The following is an 18,820-nucleotide window of genomic DNA, read 5'->3' as shown; positions in this document are numbered from 1 at the left end:
AATATAGGACAGGGGCCATACCTGCAAAACCTGCCAAGTCGTATCCTATTAACCCTCCCCTTCAAATATACAGGGCTTAGGCTTTAACTGCACCACTATACGGAAGTGAGTTATGGGCCCACTCTGATTTGGCTAAACTGTGTTGGGAGGAAAATCAGTTTGTGTAGTCACTATTAATACTTGCCCAGGGTTGTCCCTTTCCATCAGCCCAACTGGACCATGGGGTAAGGCCATTGGGCCTAGAGGACAAATTTCACCTACTACCTTACTGGGAACGTATATAGAAGCTGGATGCTCTGAAGACCTACAGGGAGGGTCTCAATGACATTCTTGGCAGGCCTGGAGTTCTAGATAAGATCTCCTGGTTAAGATCCATGAATGCGAACCTTAGGGAACTTGGCTTGGAAGCTCTCTGGAATTTGCCTGAACTCACTGGCCAGGGTACCCTGGACCTGAAAAATCCAGATTTGAGAAAAGACACTATGCTAAACCTACAGCCCCTGAATCTGTAGGCGTGCTGACTGAATCCTTTTTAACTTTCACAGTATCTTTTTATTATGAATATTTTCTAGATACTATTTGCCCAGCTTTTCAGAGATCCCTTTACCTAAAACTTCACTATGGCATTCTTCCCCTCATAGCATTTTCAAGTACTTGGTCAGGTAACATTGGGAGCTCTGCAATATGCAGGGTTTGCTCTTCTCATAATGAGACTCAGGAGCATTTTCTCTTGTTTTTTGCCCAGCATATTCAGCAAGCCACTCTAAATGGACTGTTCCAGCTTGTCATAAAATCGACCTTTTACATTGCTCATCCACACTATTGTTTTTTATGAAAGGAGAAGACCCATTTGCTGTATATGCTGTAGTGAAGTATCTCCAAAGCTCATGGTATAAATAAACGAGTTTTTTTAATGAAACATTTTTAAAATTATATCGCATTGCACTTTTTTTGTATTTTGCACATGCATATGCACTGTACTCCTTAGATGCTGCTGTATTGTTATTTGTCCTGTGTGACAACCTACTATTCTGCTCTTCTTACCAATAATGTTTTAGCTTTCCACTGTATTTTTATTATGCTTCATCCAGAGGAATTACATTCATTTTATCGTATTTGTGTATTATGCTCTTTGTAATAACAAATAAACTTAATAATAAATGAGTTGTTTGATACCTTGGATTATCAACCTTGGAGAATTAACACAGCTGAAGGGTCAGCCTGTAACCCTGTACTCACCAATGAGGCAACCAAGTCTTTCCATAGTAAAAATGACAATTTCGCGTTTTTATGGCCAGAACTCATGAAATACATGTAATGTCCAAGAAATATGTTGCACCCTGCCTTAGGACTAGGTAGGCCTGCCACAGGGGTGACCTGCACATATTGAAGAGAGAGGTTTGTCTTTCCCAGTGCTTTAATGGCAAAGTCAGACTCGCCGTTTACAAACTACTCTGCCAGTCTACAATGACGGACTGGGAGACTCGTTTTACCTGTGGCACAACCAGGACAGCACAACCAGTGCTGCAGTCCCTGGAGTGACTTCCTAACTTTCATGCCCTAGGTACTATATACTATGGACTTGCCAATTAGGTATAGTTAATGTAACATACATGTTTTCGAGTCAGGGCACTTGCACTGAGGTCTAGTTAGCAGGTCTCAGTGCACTCTTAGAGAAAAAACAAACAGCAGCATCAGTCTAAACACCTGGGGGTGACCATACAAAAAGAGGCATTTCCGTACATATTTCATCTAAGCCAACCTAGGGTAAGATGTCAATATTAATATGTTTTAATTGACACATACTAATATACATATACATTATATATAATGTATGTTAGTATGTTTTAATTGACACCTTATTCTAGGTTGGCAGGGGCTGAAATAAAATAAGATAAATAAATAAAATAAGATAGGGGTTCCGTTGCAGACCATCGGTCCTGGGGGCCGCCACCTCCTCAGGGCTAACTTGAATGTTGGAGGGGGGCTGCGCAGCCCCCCCACATGAAGCCAATAATGGCCCGCCCTGGTGACAGCTACCACCCAGGGTTGGCTCCCGCAATGTCCCAGGGTTCCCACCCCCGGGACCCAGCTGTTTGTTCTGACTTAGTGGGAGCTTTGACAGCTCTTGCCAAGTAGGGCAAACACAATTCTGCTCCCAGCAAGCGAGAGCTGTTTCCTCTGTATTCCTGCATGCACAGATGTGGGCAGGAAAACAGAGGAAATGATTGTTCTCACAGACAGGGAGCTGCATGTTTAGCAGCTCCCTGTCTGTGACAGCAATGCAGGCTCCCGCAGGAGGCAGGGAGCCAGCTGGGACCGCGGGGCATTTAGGTCCCCCCCCTCCCCGATCCCCAACGGTGAGCAAAAGAACGGTGGATTAAACCCAGATCTGTGACTGGGGGTGAGTGTTTGCATTGTTCAGCACTTCGTCCATTATCCTTTTGTGTTGCTAAAGTTGCCCTAAGTGGGAAGGGTATGCCCAGACGTGGGTCCCTTGCTTACTGTGCCACTGGATTCAAGCTAGCCTGGCTGATGAAGGGTGAAACCCTGAAACCAGTCCCAGGCTGCTTGTTTCCGGTCCAGTGAGGACCTGGCTTGGCAGTTCGGGCTGGACTGTTCCCCTGAGGAACAGGGTCAAGACTGATTTGCATATGGCTGGGTCCAAACTGGGGTGGCATGGTGAGCAAAAGAACAATGGATTAAACCCAGATCGGTGATTGGGGGTGAGTGTTTGCATTGTTCAGCACTCCGTCCATCATCCTTTTGTGTTGCCACAATTTTAGGGTGACCAGGCGTCCCGGATTTGCCAGGACAGTCCTGGTTTTTCACCAGCTGTCCCGACAGTTTTCGGGAAATTTAGCTCATCTCCCAGTTTTTTGAGAGGGTCTCCTGAAAACTGTGGGAGGTAATTTATTTTGTTTTCAAAGAAAAGATAGTTAGCAGGTGTTATCAGAAAGCAATTTAATTAACAGGCATTATACTGGCTTTTTATTTATGTACTTAGTGCCTCTTCTGTGATTCTGTGCTGATAAGCACTGTCATTCTGTGCGCTCGTTTGAAGTAAAATTGTAGTCCTTCTTCTATCTTTTGTGAAATGTCCCAGTTTTTGCCCTTAAAATTCTGGTCACCCTACACAATTTGGAAAGTGGGGGAGCTGGAAATTATCCCAGGTTATCTCTTTCACATTGTGCAATTCAATCACTAGAAGTATATGCTCCACTTCTCCCACAACCACTTTACCGGCGCTGCCTGCCGGAAACCTCCCCTCATGACCCCCACCCTGCTGGCATCAATGTGGCCCTCAGTCACATCAAAGACACACTTTTTTTGCCCATAGGAAAATGTTTGTGGGTACTCATGTACTAGAGTGCCACACTGGCCCTGAGGCCTGGGTAAAGAAGTGCCTTATACAGAGCCAAGGCCAAAGGCGCTTTGTACTCCCAGCCAGCCAGAGAGGAGCTTTGCAAAGAGAATCCTGTAATTAATATTATGCACCAGAAGTGGAAAAAGCATTGAGAAGCATAAAGAAACACAAAGCACCAGGTCCTGATGTAGTCCCTACTATTATCTATCAGGAAGATCCATATCTGAGTTCTCGCTAAAGTATTCAACTCCTCCCTAGCCACTAATATTGTTCCATCATCTTGGCATTCAGCCATTCTAATACCCACTTTTAAGAAGGGCGATCGAGGCAGTCCCTCCAACTATTGCCCAATTTTTCCCTCCTAGACGGGGCAGGTAAGATTCTTTGGAAAGCCCTTCTAAATAGGCTACAAGGCTGGGTGTATAGCCAGAATATTTTAACAGAAACCCAAGCTGGCTTTTACGCACATGTGGGTACTACCGATCAAGCAGCATGACTATATCTGATTATGTACAAGTAGATAATAAAAAAAAAATCTTCATTATAGGTATTTTTATGGATTTGAAGGCGGCCTTTGATCTAGTTGATCTGGAGAAGCTGCGGAGATCACCGGTTGATGAAGGGGTTGATACCTTCCTTATCCAGGCAATAAGGGCTCTGCACACAGGTAACACTGCTAGGGTTAGGTATGGACTGGGAGGGGAGTGCACCAAACCCTTCTCTGTATAAATAATTGTGTGGCAAGGATGTGTTTTAGCGCCTTTACTTTTTAGCCGCTTCTCAAACTACATGGTAGAACTCCTACTAGAAGAACCTTTAGATGTCCCCAATATAGCAGGAAAAAGGTACCAATCTTATTATTTGCCAACAATGCAGTATTGCTGGCACAGACAGACAGCGCAAGCACACATTATAAATGCGTTTTGTAGATTACCGTCATGGGAAGGCTCTGACCATCAATTTGTACCATAACAAAGGGCATGATCCTGAGCCCTAGCTTTAAGCGGAAGCTAAAGCTAGATGGCACGCCCACTGAGACCGTCAAGCAAGACGACTATCTCAGGATAAGGTTCTCTGAGAAATTGCAATGGAAAAACCACATATAGAAGGCAGCTACAGCCTTAAGCCAGACTTCTGGGGAACTTTTAAGGTTTAGATATAAGGCCGGTACTCATAGTATCAGCATCATCCTCCAAATCTATAAACAAAAGGCAGTAGCAGCAGCACTTTATGGGACCGAGTTCTGTGGTTATGGGAACTCAGACTCACTGCAAATAGCCGAAAACATCTTCCTTAGAGCTCTGTTAAGACTGTGCCTGGGCACCCCCTTGCCAGCACTTTATACAGAACTGACTTGCCCGCCAGTAGCGGACGCAGCAGCACTTAAGCCAGTGTTACTTTGAGTCAGGCTGGTGAGAACCCCAATGGCAGCCGTCACCTAAAGTCCTTGGAAGACGCCGGTCATGATTGTGGCCACGGTAGGAAGACTTGGCTGGCTTATGTAAAAGATAAGCTACATAAACTGCAGCTGGGGTTTCTATGGTCTGACCTGGATCTATACTATGAAATTACTTTAGTAGTGACCATGGCCCTCCCAGTGTGTTTTACCTGAACAAAAACGTATATTATCTGTTAGACTGGGTATTTTGCTGACCAGGGAACACCTAGTCAGATGTTTCAGGCTTACAGCAGGAAATGAATATTGCGACTGTAAGTTCGGGGGGAAGGATAGCCTAGGGTGCTTTTTGCTGGTTTGCACACAAAAAACAACCTAGCGTGTAGGAAATGGTTCATGCCGCTTTTTAGATTACATGTGGTGACGTGTTAAATCAATCCCATGCACATCTTTTTAATCAGGTTTTGCAACTTTGATTATACAAGTGTCAGTCTTTTATATCGACGTATTAATTAAATGTTTTTTATCTTTTGCATGGCTGAAAGCTGTAACAATAAACAATGATGAGTGGAAAAAGTATTACAAAAATACAAAAACAGATTATATGCACTGATATGACATAAAGCAGGATTAATTACTTTATTATTTTAACAGAGTAAAAACTTGGTACGCTTACCTGCAATATTAAGTCTCACAATATGATTGTCCTCAAAATATTGTTGTAATGATATTTGTGTACTGAAATATTTAGATCGAACAAACATAATCAAGGGTTATATGGTACAATAAGGATACAATCAGCGTTGAGAAGAAATGTAATAAAAAAATCTCTCATTAGGAAAAATGCACAGAATCATGCACTGGAAGCAATGCTTACCCTACCCATAGCAACAATGTGTATAAAAACCCACCGTAAGCCTTGCTTACAATGCCCCACAGAAAACAATGCATATAAAAGCCATTCAATAGAATGGATAACTCACCAAATGGTTATCAAGGAAACAATTAATGCAAATAGTCAAACATGCATAGACCCACTGACTGGAAGCAAAGACACAACTATTGATAGCAATACATAGATTCACCTACTGTAGCTGCCTACATTTTCTGCCTCCTAGTGTGATACACAATTATCGTGGATACTGTCGGTTTTTACTCACCTATAACCTTCAGTTCCAGGGTGGCTTGGTCATAGAAGGTCGCAGACTGGACGAAGCAGCGGTACTCGCCTTCATCAGAGAGTCGAGTACTACGGATAAGGAGCCCAATGCTGCCGTCTTCTAGGCCATCCCTCACTAGCTGTGTCCGTCCCTGGTACTCCGGGATCTGACGCACGTCCAGTTCCCTGCCGCCACGATACAGACTCAGAATGGAGTTGTGGCGGCTACTGACCCATCTCACCTCCAGATCCTGCACACTGGTTACCGGGTAAAGGCGACAGGTCAAGATGGTGTCCATCCCAACGGCAGCAATAACTGGAACCTGGGGCCCAAGGACCGAGAACGTGGCTGCAAAAGGAAACAGAGAAGTTGTCATAAACACTATCAACACATACCAGCATTTCTGCATTCTGGAGTGGACAGTAGATGACTTGCAGGTGACCTAATAGGACAAGAAAACGGTCAGCCAGTTGTCCAACAGAATCAAAACCTCCACGGCCAGTCACCTGCTGGTTTAGGACTGCATCAACACAAGTGATCACCAACCTTTCAAAGCCAAGGGGCACCTCCATTAGAAACACGCCATACTAGCATGTCTACAAGTATAAGTAGTTCTTGAACTATCAGATTGCCTCCCTCCTTCATCTACTCAAGTGAACAAAATAGTTGCCTCACAGCACCCTTTTTGGTGGTGGGTATTTCCAGATAACTACACGGTGGTACAGTAGGGTCAGGTTCAAACCCAAGCTAAATTCTCCCTGAATCGTTCTTCTAATTGGAAAACTGAGCACAGGATCGCCCAACCACCTCACCTGGTGGGTTCCGCTCTGGGTGCCAGTGGTGTAACAAAGGCCCCCACAGCCCCTGTGGTGCTGGTGGGGCCTGAGCTTCAGGGGGGACCTCAGCACAGTACCCTGGCCTGAGAGCTCCTGAGTGAGTTCAGAGGGGGCCCCCTCAGGTTTCATGACGCCACTGCTGAGTGCAGGAACAATCTACTGGGTGCATGGAGGTGCTTCTGGCCAAAATAAATTGCCTCTTTAGGGGCGAGGACAACCACACTCCTGCTACCCTCAAGAGTTATCCTAATCAGGGTCTACCCTCATCCTGCACCCTTTCTCTTCATACACCCACTAAGGAAGTCTGAGGACCCCAGTAGGTCACTCTTACTATGAGCAGAACTGAGTCGAACAGTGCATAAAAAAACGCTACTGGGCTAATCCATGAAAATTGGGAAAAATGTCTGCATTAAGGGCATGATTACAAATGCCCAATAGCGGGCTTCGGAAGGGGCGGGGAGGCGCGGGCGGGGGGAAGGAGGGAATAAACATTTAATACATAATTTTTTTTAATCACTTACCTCCTCCGCCGCTCCTCTGTCCCTGGACGCTCTTCGATGCAGGCAAAGGCTCCCAGCCTCCCCTGCGCCAATCCTGACGCTGCTCAGAGCAGCCTACAACGCATGTGTGTTTGGCCGTCCCGAGACGGTTGGCCAAATACACAGGTGCTGTGAAGGGGGAGTGGGGAGTGCTGGGCACTCCCCCTCGGTGCACCTCACCCCGATGGCCCCGCCCCTTTCATAGAAAACGATAATAAAACATAGTTCATTATCGTTTTCTTTAAAAGTTTTTGCAGCTGCCACTGCTGGCAGGGGGCGACGCTCCTCCGCCCAAACGGAGGAGCCGCCACCGCAAGTGCCTCGTCAGTTTCAAGCCCTGCACAGTTGCCTTTTTGCACAGGGCTCAGAATTAAGAGTTGTGCAGTATTTAGGTTATCTCACAGGTGTGACAAAGCTGGAATCTCCCAATAAATGGATGCAGGTCAAACCTTCTGGATATTGCTAGCAAAATAGATCTCAGTGAATGAGCAGATTTTGATCCCGCAAGTACATAAATGCAGATATTACGGCTTATTTTCAGGAGCTATATTTATGATGAGTGGAATTTAATCACTCCATATACTTCCCAGATCCAGGGGTATTGAATATTATTAAGCAGTAAATACCACACCATTTAGTGGCCCACTCGTAATGACATCAAAGTAGGGAACAAATCTGAGTTGTCGCCACCTTCCCGTTTCCGGACGGAAAAAGCAAGTTATCTTGAAACAATCTAACTACAACAAAACACACGAGTAAATGTAAGCTCCCACCTCGTGGTCATTAGGAGACAGTGACGAGACCGAAACAATGAACAGCTGGGAAAGAGTTTGCCCTCACAATAAAAGGTAAATAGTAGTGAATAAAAGTAAATAAAATGGGAACATACATCTTAGTGCTGGTTTCTTTCAACTTCTTAAAGGCACAAGGGCATTCATAGTGCTGTGTACAAACTAAAATAAAAGTCAACTTAAAAACATATTTTACATTTTGACATGGGTTCACATAAAGAGAACCTAATTTAATATGAAACATAACTCACTTCTGTAATTTCTACCCACTCTAAACAACAGATGTTATTATCCAATCTCAAAATGATCGAAATAAATCAGGTAAGGTGCTTTACAAAACACTTCATAGCGCTATGAAGAACACTAACACTAAAGGAATGCCCCTTGAGGGAAGTATCTCAGTACTTTTGAAAAACCTGTCTTAAAGTACTGTAGTCAGATCCCAGTGTACCTTCAAGTCCCATTGAAATTGTTGTACTACATGAATGATATTGAATAAAAATTTAGGGTTGTGTAGCACAAAGCACATAGTTGTTCACAGTGCTTAATTTGAGCCTGTAGTTTCCAGTACGCGGCACCAGCATTTAATTATCAACACCAGCACTCATGACAGTCTGCCACATGGTGGTGCTGTATGTTTAATTTCGAAATGAGCCCAACAACGGTTGTTTTATAATTCAGTATATCAATGGTGCCCAACTGTGGTTTGGGGACCCCTGGGGCAGTGCTTAATTTGTAAATAAAAAGGTGCCGGTGCCCAAAGCCCTCATCTTAAACACGCGGCTGCTGCAATTAAATGTGCGAACACGGAATTCTGAGGCAGCGTAATCCTGATGCCATCTCGGGCCTCGTCAATCCATTTAAAGCCACGGCCTGCTCCTTCAGCTCACCCCTGTAGCTTTCTACTTTCTATCACTGTGATGCTTTTTCGTTTTCCTCTTCCCCCGTCTTTCCCAAATGTGTCTTTTGCTCGCAGCAAATGTTTGAGGCAGAAGACTAAGCCCCGGCCCTCAAAAATAAATGCCGGTGCTCAGCACCGGAAGCAACAAGCACAAATTTACGCACTGCCCTGGTGGTCCACGAAGCCTCCTCAGGGGGGTCCGCGATTGCTTAGAAAATTAAATATTATTACCAGATTTGGTCCCCAGCTTTCAATATTGACTCAGTGTGGAGTCCCCGGATGCTAGAAATGATTCAGTGGGGGTCCCTGGGTTCCAGTAATAGTAAAGTGGGGGTCCACGGAATTCAAAAGGTTGGGAACCACTGCAGTATACAATAAAATAACTCACACATGCCACCCAAGCCATTGTTTAGGCTTTGGTGGCCTGAAATAGTCTGAATTGTCATACTTGTGGGAGTCCGATGGTTAGTACATGTATTGGTAATACCAATTGGCAGTGTTGGCAGGGGCAATGGGTGGTGCAGGCTGCAGTGGCCTCCTCAGAAGGGCTATGGCTATTAATGTTTTTTCCAAATTAAGCACAGGTTGTTTAGCATGACTATGCATTATTTCCAAGTGGGCAGCAGTGTGTGATGTAATGTTGCATGTTTCTTGAATGAATGGGGGTTATTTCATGGTCCTTTGCACAGTCAGCTACATCTTTCAGTGTACTTGTGGCAGTACAAAGACACAGTAGAAATACTCACTACTTCATGTAAAGGTATATTCTGTATTCTGGGGGTGGTGGTCCCTGTGAAAACATGATCAAAGCACAATAAAGCAGCTGGAAGTGGGACGGGGCACACCTGTTTTTTCATGCTTTTACACAACTACGCAAGTATCTGGAGCTGGACGTTGTGCAGAAACCAAGAGAATCTCTCCCATGCAGAGAAATCCTTGGCACACACTGATGTCCTCAGAACTCACATATACACCTACTGTGTACGTAGTGCTTAGATGCTTCTACCTTCTACGGGTGGTTCGCATCTCCTTCCCATCATTGAACCCAGAGTCCACACTGTTGTCCAGCGTTATCCATAAGACTCTCTTTACTAAAGATTCCTCCTAGCTCCAAGGCAACTGTCACGGAGTCATGAAGTACAAAGGCATGAACATACAAGAACAAGGAACTGAACACTCTCTATCAGTGCTCCAAGCCTATGGAAGACGCTTCATAGCTCACAGCAAAATGAAAATCTACTGCAGTCCACCCTCACCCCCACCCAAAGGCAAAGCTCCTCTGGTGCTTCCTAAGTGTTGCTCCTCTTCCTGCTGGCAGGAGGCAGAGTTCCTACCTGAAGCGGAGGCCAAAAGGTCAAGGACCATCAACCAGAAGAGATGAGGAGACCAGATCCTCCCGTCCATCACAGAAATCCCTGTAAGAAAAACAGGGAATATTAAGAACTCCATAAATAGATGGTTGAGACCACATGTGCACATGACAAACTGTAATGCACTTAGAGAACAAGAGAAAGAAGGATCACAAGTGAGGAAGACCCCTCACAAATGAAATGTGTCGACTGTTGTGTTGTAGGTGCGTTAGGCATAAAAGACAACTCAGACAGGTATTATTACTAATCTAGTCTTTATTGTTGGGTCCCTATGTTCAGCATTTTCCTTCTACTTCTGAAGAACTGTATCCCCCACCAGGCTTCCACTAAGCTGTCTCACATGCAATGTCCTTTCTTTCCCCTCACTTAGGGCCCAATTCACTTTGGCAGCTTGCAAACTAGCTGGTGCATGTTGCAGAATGGTTTGCAAACAGCCTTTCATTTGCGGTGCATCTGATGTACTAATCAGTCACATCACAAAATAGATAGAGACAGATCAGAAAACTTTCTGTCTCAATTATAACACGTTTGCGATCTCTACAAATTGCTACAAACACAGGGATGGAGGCCTCTGAGGGACAGCAGACCTCCATTAACATTCCATATATATCAATATTTCTTGTTTAAAGCGGCCTATTTGGCTTAATATTGACATGCAGGCAAGACAATGGGGTGAGAACACAGTGGTCAACTGTATGGAACCCGCACAATCCCACCCTGAGGAGGCCGCCATTCCTCAATTCTCAACGGGGAACTGTCCCGGCGGCCACCCCAATTCGGAATTAGTTATCACCTCAACTAGGGTGGCAAAAACTGATCAATGGTTCGTAACCTTAATTTCGGTCACAAAGAATTGATATTTGCTTTCTTAATCGTAAATACTAGGGAAGCATCCCTTTCACACCCACCCCATTATTTTGTGATCTCGAATGGATTACACAAGCAAGACTTCTGACTCACAAAATGGCATTTACGTATCGCAATAAATTCTTCTGTGGCTGTGAATCCTATTATTTTGTCAATCCCAGGCTTTGTGACTGCAAACAAAAATCGCACCAGGCAGAAAGTAGTGTCGCAACTGTGGCCAGAGGTGAATTCTGTGATGCTAAGCACTAGTGTTTCACAAGAAACTACATGAGCTGCCCGAAGATCCCAAGAGATGATCAATCCCTGCATCTCTGCACCCAGTCACATAATGCAAATCTTCTCTCCACTAAAGACACAAACTCCGAATACAAAACACTAAATACAAAGTCTCAAACACAACTCGGGTCATTGAGACCCTGCTGGGTACTTGGCAGCCCGACAAATCAGCAGAAGTGATGGGTGGGGCCTCCATTCACCTGGTGTACTGAATGCCAGATTTAGAGATTTACGCCAGGAGGTAATCTGTGTGCCTTCAGAAGAGAGACCGTTGCAGCGGCTCCACTGAAGAGAGTGAACCTTTCTGAGTGGACATTGTTTGTTGTGCCAAGTCTGCAAAGTAGTATTGACACTGTTGGTCGCTCCCCTCATATTCACCCTATCCAGGCTTGGTAACAAATCCTAAATAAAATGGGTTTGCCAGCTGCCTGGTTGCTCAACGTCTTGGAGATGCTAAGTGTGGCCTATGAAATTCCCCAGGAGATAAGACTGACAATGCACGGGGAATAACCCTTAAAGAGTTTCAGGACTTGATACATGGCACACAAAACCCCTGAATCTTACTACAATGGCTGCAGCAGAATTGGGAGGCTGAAAGATGTACGTAGGCCTCAAAAAAGACTGTGGCTTGCTATATAACAAGCAAGGTGCATGTAGCTGACCAGACTCGTGTACCTAAGAGAATACTGAACCGCTCCCCTTGACAAGAGGCCCATCAGCCATTTTGCTTATTGGAAAGCTTCAGGCTGGCACAATCCTCTGTCATTATGAAGCCCACTTCACCATCTTCATAAAGAGGATGAGAGGAAAAGACCAAGGAATGTTGAAAAGTGACTCAACAAGAGGTGCTTGCTAACCTGACGTATGGGTGGGAGTGCAGCATCTCAGATAAACGTTCAGAATGATACCAGGAGTGACAGCATTTGTGGTAGCAGATTAGAAGACTAGCTGGTTAAATGCTGACAGATGCAAGTTTGAGTTAAGATGAATAGGAAACAAATGACCTGATGCTGCACCTACTTGAGAAAGAGATACTGCTGAGGGAGGCGGCAGAAGGACACAGGACCATGAAAAATAATACAGAGGTTTCAGTGGAAACCGCTAACAGTGGAAGCGAGGAAAGCTGGTCCTGAGAAGACATGTGGAACCAGTTTTTTTAATTTTCTTTGATATAATGTTGCATTCTGGAAATCATTTCTGGAAGATAGGATATTTTATATCAAGGGGATCAGCTCCCACACTTGGGGTGCCACCGGGCTCCTTTTTATCACCACTACTATTTAATATCAATGTTCTTCCTCCATATCAATTGATTCAGTCCTACAGTTGCACTGTTCTTGCTCCTCGTTCTCTAAACAGGATGCATAGCTGTCTTCGAGCTGATCAGCCTTGGGCGCGCAAACCTTTTAAAGCTCAATAGAGATAAGTGGCAGCTGATAGAGGGAAGGGATAGCGTGATGTGGCCTGCTTGTTTTGGTGCTCCCCGGATCCTATATAAAGGCAAAATCACTGGGTGTTCTTCTGCTTAATGATGAGCTATTGAAATACTCTAAAATCAATGCTGTGTGCAGTGAACATTATTATTGTCTACTCTGACGATCTGCCAATCTTACCCACCAAATTGTCTTCCAATATGTTATGGGCATATGTCTCTCCAAAGTTAGACTATTGCAAGTGTCGTTATCTAGGATTTCCAGCTTCTATATTATTTAGGCTGTAGAGCGAGTCCGCAATAAGCCTATTAGACTGGTCAGCTTGTTGAAGAATTTTTATCATGTTTCAGGACCTCTCAGAAAACTGCTCTGACTAGCAGGGGAAACAGAATATTTTTTTTCACAAAGTTGTTTACCATCCAAAGCAGTTCTGGTGATCTCAGTCAGACACCATGACAAACTGGCACATACACTCCAATTGGAGGGGAAACTCTTACTGAAATTCCATTCTAGAAAAAACTAAATCAGCAGGTGGTCTCTATTTAGCCATCTAGGAGTGAAAGTGTTGATCCAGTTCCCATTCACTGCTAGACAATCTCTCATTTCTTCTCCTTCCATAAAACCTTGAAGTCTCTTCTGTCTGTTAGCCTCCTTGAGAAGCTCTGGCCTGCATTTCCCAAAGAAGACCTCTAGGGCCATGAAACCAGGAGGAGATACAGCACTTTACAGCAACCTAATACTAGATCAAGTGACAGTTTTGGTGCATTTAAAATGAAAAAAGTAGACCATGAAACCGGAAAACAGTGATCTGGGAAATAACTGCCCAGAACTGGAAAGTATGTGCCTCAGTAAAATGGAGAAATTGTATACTCCTAGCAAAGGCCTCATGTCCAAACAGTGACTACTACTGAGCAACTATCTGATATATTCTCCTGGTGGACTGTACCTTGATTCACTCAATGGCCTGATATTCATGGTCTTTACGTGCTTAGGAGGGACACGACCAGATCTGAACTTTGTGGGGGAGAGACTAACAATTAACCAATGGGGTCGCCGTTAACAATTCAATCAATGCGGCGGAGCTATCTTCAAAGCCATTTCAAGAAAATAGAGAGATAAATTGTTCATTTTAAATATATTAGTGATAAAAACAAACATGCTTTTGTGGATTTTACAATGTTTATAGGCTACTGAAAGAGCTCTTTAAAAGGGGGAATGAGTGAGCCTACCAAAAAGCAGTTTGAACAGATTTCAAACCAAAGGACTTTAAAACACGTTTTTACAAAGATTATTTCATTCCAACGGCAGCGGCCGCCGGATATGTCAAGTTTTGGAATCGGACGTCGGGGGAAACATTAAAAAAAAAAAAAAAAAAAAAAAGAAACTACTTACCTTTCGCTGCCTGTCTCCCACTACTGTCTCCTGCTTCCTCGCTCCTTTGCTCCTGATGGTGTCCCAGCATTTGCTTCCCAGCAGCCTTGACGCTGCTTAGAAGCATTACATAGCATGTAAGCAGCACCAGGATTGGTCTGAGCGGTAGTCACTGCCGCTCAGACGCACGCCTGGGGTCTGTACAGTTTCTCCAGCCCAGCTGTATATATTGGGTTGCATCACAAAAGTGACGCAAAGCAGTGCAAACAGTTTGTTTGGGATTTACTTTCAAGTGCACAACTTTATTAGGGCTGGAAAGTAGCTGTAAAGTAACGCAATGTGGCGCTGGCACTGCTTTGTGTCAAGGTGGCTTACCATGGGTGGTACATGGACGTTCCCATACAACCACCCACTGTTTTTAATGCAAAGATCTATCTACTAGCATTTGTAGACCAGGCTTTGCGTAGAAAAATAATGCCTCTTTGAGGCTGGCTTTGACTTGGAGAAATATATTTTTTTTCTAGCAAACTTGCAAACTGGGAAAAGTGGTACACTACATCTGAGCATAGCATTTTGTACTGGATGTATACCCATGATGTGCACAATCTATGCTTGCCAGAACACACACACCCTTGCAGCTTTGCACTGGTGTGTGTGCGGAGGCACATCAGCCTAAAGTTCTAGTCACCATATTTGAGCAAATGTCAAACTATTCTGCTCTCTCCTTTCCATACAACGCAGCACAACTTTAGTAGTTGTGCTGCAGTGCGTGAAACGTTAGTAAATCACCCCCTTTATCTCTTTGCAATTTGGTAGCAGCCTTTCTTATACTGTGTGCAAAGCAATTGTAAAATAATGTCTTGCATATTCACAATGTTTTCAGTCACAGGCTGGGAGCTCATAGCAGAATAAATACACGTCACCGCTCTACTGGTGCTGAACCTGGACTCAGTTGTGTGACTGTCTGCTTATACACACAGATACCTGTCCTGTACTTAGTTGTGTTGTCTGCTTACACACACAGATACCTGGACTCCCTTGTGTGACTGTCTGCTTACACACACAGATACCTGTCCTGTACTCAGTTGTGTGACTGTCTGCTTATACACACAGATACCTGGACTCAGTTATGTGACTTTCTGCTTACACAAACACATACCTGTCCTGGACTCAGTTGCTTTACTGTCTGCTTATACACACACATACCTGGACTCAGTTGTGTGACTGTCTGCTTACACACACAGATACCTGTCCTGTACTTAGTTGTGTGACTATCTGCTTACACACACAGATACCTGGACTCCATTGTGTGACTGTCTGCTCACACAAACACATACCTGTCCTGGACTCAGTTGTGTTACTGTCTGCTTATACACACACACATACCTGGACTCCGTTGTGTGACTGTCTGCTTATACACACTGATACTTGTCCTGGACTCAGTTGTGTGACTGTCTGCTTACACACACAGATACCTGGACTCCGTTGTGTGCCTTTCTGCTTATACACACAGATAACTAGACTCAGTTGTATGACTTTCTGCTTACACACACAGAAACAGGACTCAGTTGTGTGACTGTTGCTTACACACACACAGATATCAGCTGTGACCCCATTAACCAATGAAGCTTTCAAATGATAAAATAATGCATTCCCCACTGACTATTTTGACATAGATTTTTAATTAAAGGTGTGTGCTTAATATTTTATATGTGCATGCCTGAAGGTGAAAGGTCGACAAAATAGTTGCAGAATACTTGTTGTGGCCCTGCCCAGGATCAGCCTCCACTGTGTATTGTATGCACTTAAAATACAAAGCAAAACGGCTAAACATCTGTGTGTCCTGGAGGCTGCAGCAGCCCGGGCTGACACACAAGATGGTTTGGGGGGCGTTGGGAGCCCTTTTACTCCAACTGGTGTTTAGGGTGTTGTGTTCTATTGAGAACTTCACGAATGGTCCCATTGAAGAAGCGACACAGGTACTGCTACCATGCACCTGTGCTGGAGGACTCTGCTTAATTTGAGACGGTGGTTTCCGGTGCGGGGCACCGGCACTTATTTTTCTGCCTCAAGCATTTACTGCGAGCAAAAGACACACATGGGAAAGACGGAATAAGAGAACACCGAAAAAGAGTCACAAAAGGAGAAAGCGGAAAGCTACAAGAGTGACCTGAAGGGACAGGGAGTGGCTGTAAGCAGATCAAAGGGGCCCGAGATGGCTTCAGGGTTACGCTGCCTCAGTATTCCGTGCTGCACACTTAATTTAAAAAGTCGCGTGTTTCAGAGGCGAGCTTTGGGCACCGGCACATTTTTGTTTACAAATTAAGCACTGCCCACAGCACCTCACAGTGATGATGCTGTGCCACATTTCAATGTGATCACACTAAGCAGTAATCAAAACAGCAAATCATCACTCGCCTTGATACCTGGACCAATGAGGGTCAAATACTCAGGCCCAGCTCCAAGCAAAGACCGAAAATCCAATCCCGGTTTGTGAAGAGACGAGGGCTGTTCTGGGATCCCAAAGCATCCATGGAAATTATTCACATCAGCCCTGCTCGCTCCCCTCTTCCACTTGTATCTCAACCTCTGTCGTTCTTTCCTAAGGCACCCCGATGCTTGTTGTAAGTGATCGCCTTCTCCAGGGGGTCCAACTGCACCCCTCTTCTCTCCGTAGCCCTTCTCGCACATCTAGTCCATTTCTTTTATAGCGCTGCTCATCTCGTTGTAGGGCGTCAGAGCACTTTAAATCACACACTATACAGAGACAATGAATCGCATAAGTGTAGTGTAAGTCAATGTTACATAAGAAATGTTAAGGCAATCAGGACCACAGGGTCATATATGCAGTTTGTGCGCAGCTCTGAGGGGACAGTTCATAGCTCGCTGTGTTCTGTCAGGATTGTAACTTATGAACCACACATAACAAAAGGACCTCCATGACAAAAGCAGTAACCCACTGAGCGATCTACATAAAATACAACTCAGTGATATGCGGTTATGCGCGCTTTGAAGCAGGCATAACTCCTTTTCGTTCTACTTCATGGACGGTCAAAACTGTGACTTGACCTCTCTTCAGCATGTAGATTAATCGCCAGAGAGATCTTAACGTGTGTATTGTTGCCTGAAAAACTCTGGGGTGCAAGGCACCCTGCAGCAGGTGCTTTTAACGCCATAAAAGGCATTTCCAAATACAGCGCCTCCTGAGCTCTGCGCCCACCGCCCAGTGGCGTAACAAAACTTGAGGTGGCCCCCCTGCAAAGTACATTGAGGGGGCCCCGTTCAGGTCTTATTCAGGAGCTCTCAGGCCCAATGCTGAAGGGGACCCTTGGAGCTTGGGGGGTCACTGCACGAAGGGTGCTGCGGGGGGCGTTGTTACGCCACTGGCATCGCCCTGAAGCCGGCTCTGGATTCCACTCGGTGCTTGAATTGCAAATGCACAAGCGCAGATACTCCTTGTCACAGAGTACCTGTTTGCTGCTGAGAAGTGCCTGTCCCCCATCACTAAAAGTACTCGAGTACTGCCAGTGCTATCCCTTCCAAATGAAAGAAATGCAGGTACGGAGTACCTGATAACACCTTCCCATTTAAAGCATTGATTTCACTCAGTGACCTGTGCTTTAAATAGAAATGTCAAGTGCAGATACTCTTCCGAGTACCTGTTTCCACTTGAGAAGTGCCGGTACTCTCCCATTAAATGAGTTGCAGCAGTGCTGAGAAGTGCCGGTACTCTCCCATTAAATGAGTTGCAGCAGTGCTTAGAAGTGCCGGTACTCTCCCATTAAATGAGTTGCAGCAGTGCTGAGAAGTGCCGGTACTCTCCCATTAAATGAGTTGCAGCAGTGCTGAGTAGTGCAGGTACTCGCACTCAGTACCGGACAGTACCCGTCCATTTAAAGCACTTCCAGTGACACACCTGGTGCCCATGATTTATACCCGACGAACCTACACCTGGTTACCCTGGCAACAGAGAGGCCTCCTTCCAAACTCCGTCTCTCCGCCTCCTCTTTTCCCTAGTCAGTTTTTTCATCCCCTCCACCCTTTGCCCGCGTCCTACCTTGCCTCTCTCTCATGCTCCATCCCCTCTTCCCTCTACTTTTTAATTTCTGCCCCCCAAATCTGCAGAACTTTCCCACTGTTTTCCTAGCGTACTCGCGCTTCATGTGCCGCTCCCACGTTTTCCTCTCCCTCTCTCCCTCCTTGAATCATGCTCACTTGCCTGGCATGAGCTGGGCAGCCCCTCGCCTTCAGTAAAGAGACGTCGGTCGTCGGTGCTTGGACCTTGCCAGTATCTCCTACGGTCTTTGGAACAAGTGCACCAGCAGGGAGTGGAGCCTTGTGTCTTGTGGGAACAGGTAGCCTAGGTTTCCGACTTTCCCATCACGACCGAAAGTGAAAGTGAAAGCGCCCCACCAGCCTGTTTCAGCCCCAGCTGCCAAGATTACGTAACACTAGTTATGTGTACATCCATTGCGTACATGATCTGATCTAGAATGTTCTCGGGATCGGGCTG

At 45.1% G+C, this 18,820-nt stretch overlaps 1 protein-coding gene across 1 annotated transcript in view; it reads right to left on the bottom strand.

The window, feature by feature from the left end:
- LOC138299251 (butyrophilin subfamily 1 member A1-like) overlaps positions 1–18,722 on the bottom strand; it is a 156,976-nt gene extending 138,254 nt beyond the window's left edge. Inside the window, exons 1-3 of the mRNA XM_069237382.1 lie at positions 18,527–18,722; positions 10,325–10,405; positions 5,924–6,271 (exon numbers count right to left, since the gene is read on the bottom strand). Of these exons, the coding sequence (XP_069093483.1) occupies positions 5,924–6,271; positions 10,325–10,405; positions 18,527–18,533 (436 nt within the window). The 5' untranslated portion in view covers positions 18,534–18,722. The remainder of the gene's footprint in view (positions 1–5,923; positions 6,272–10,324; positions 10,406–18,526) is intronic.
- Positions 18,723–18,820: the final 98 nt, after the last annotated feature.

Source organism: Pleurodeles waltl, chromosome 6 (genome assembly GCF_031143425.1).
Source record: "Pleurodeles waltl isolate 20211129_DDA chromosome 6, aPleWal1.hap1.20221129, whole genome shotgun sequence".
NCBI lineage: Eukaryota > Metazoa > Chordata > Amphibia > Caudata > Salamandridae > Pleurodeles > Pleurodeles waltl.
Note: the sequence above shows the minus strand (reverse complement) of the source record. Positions and strands in the feature narration are given on the sequence as shown.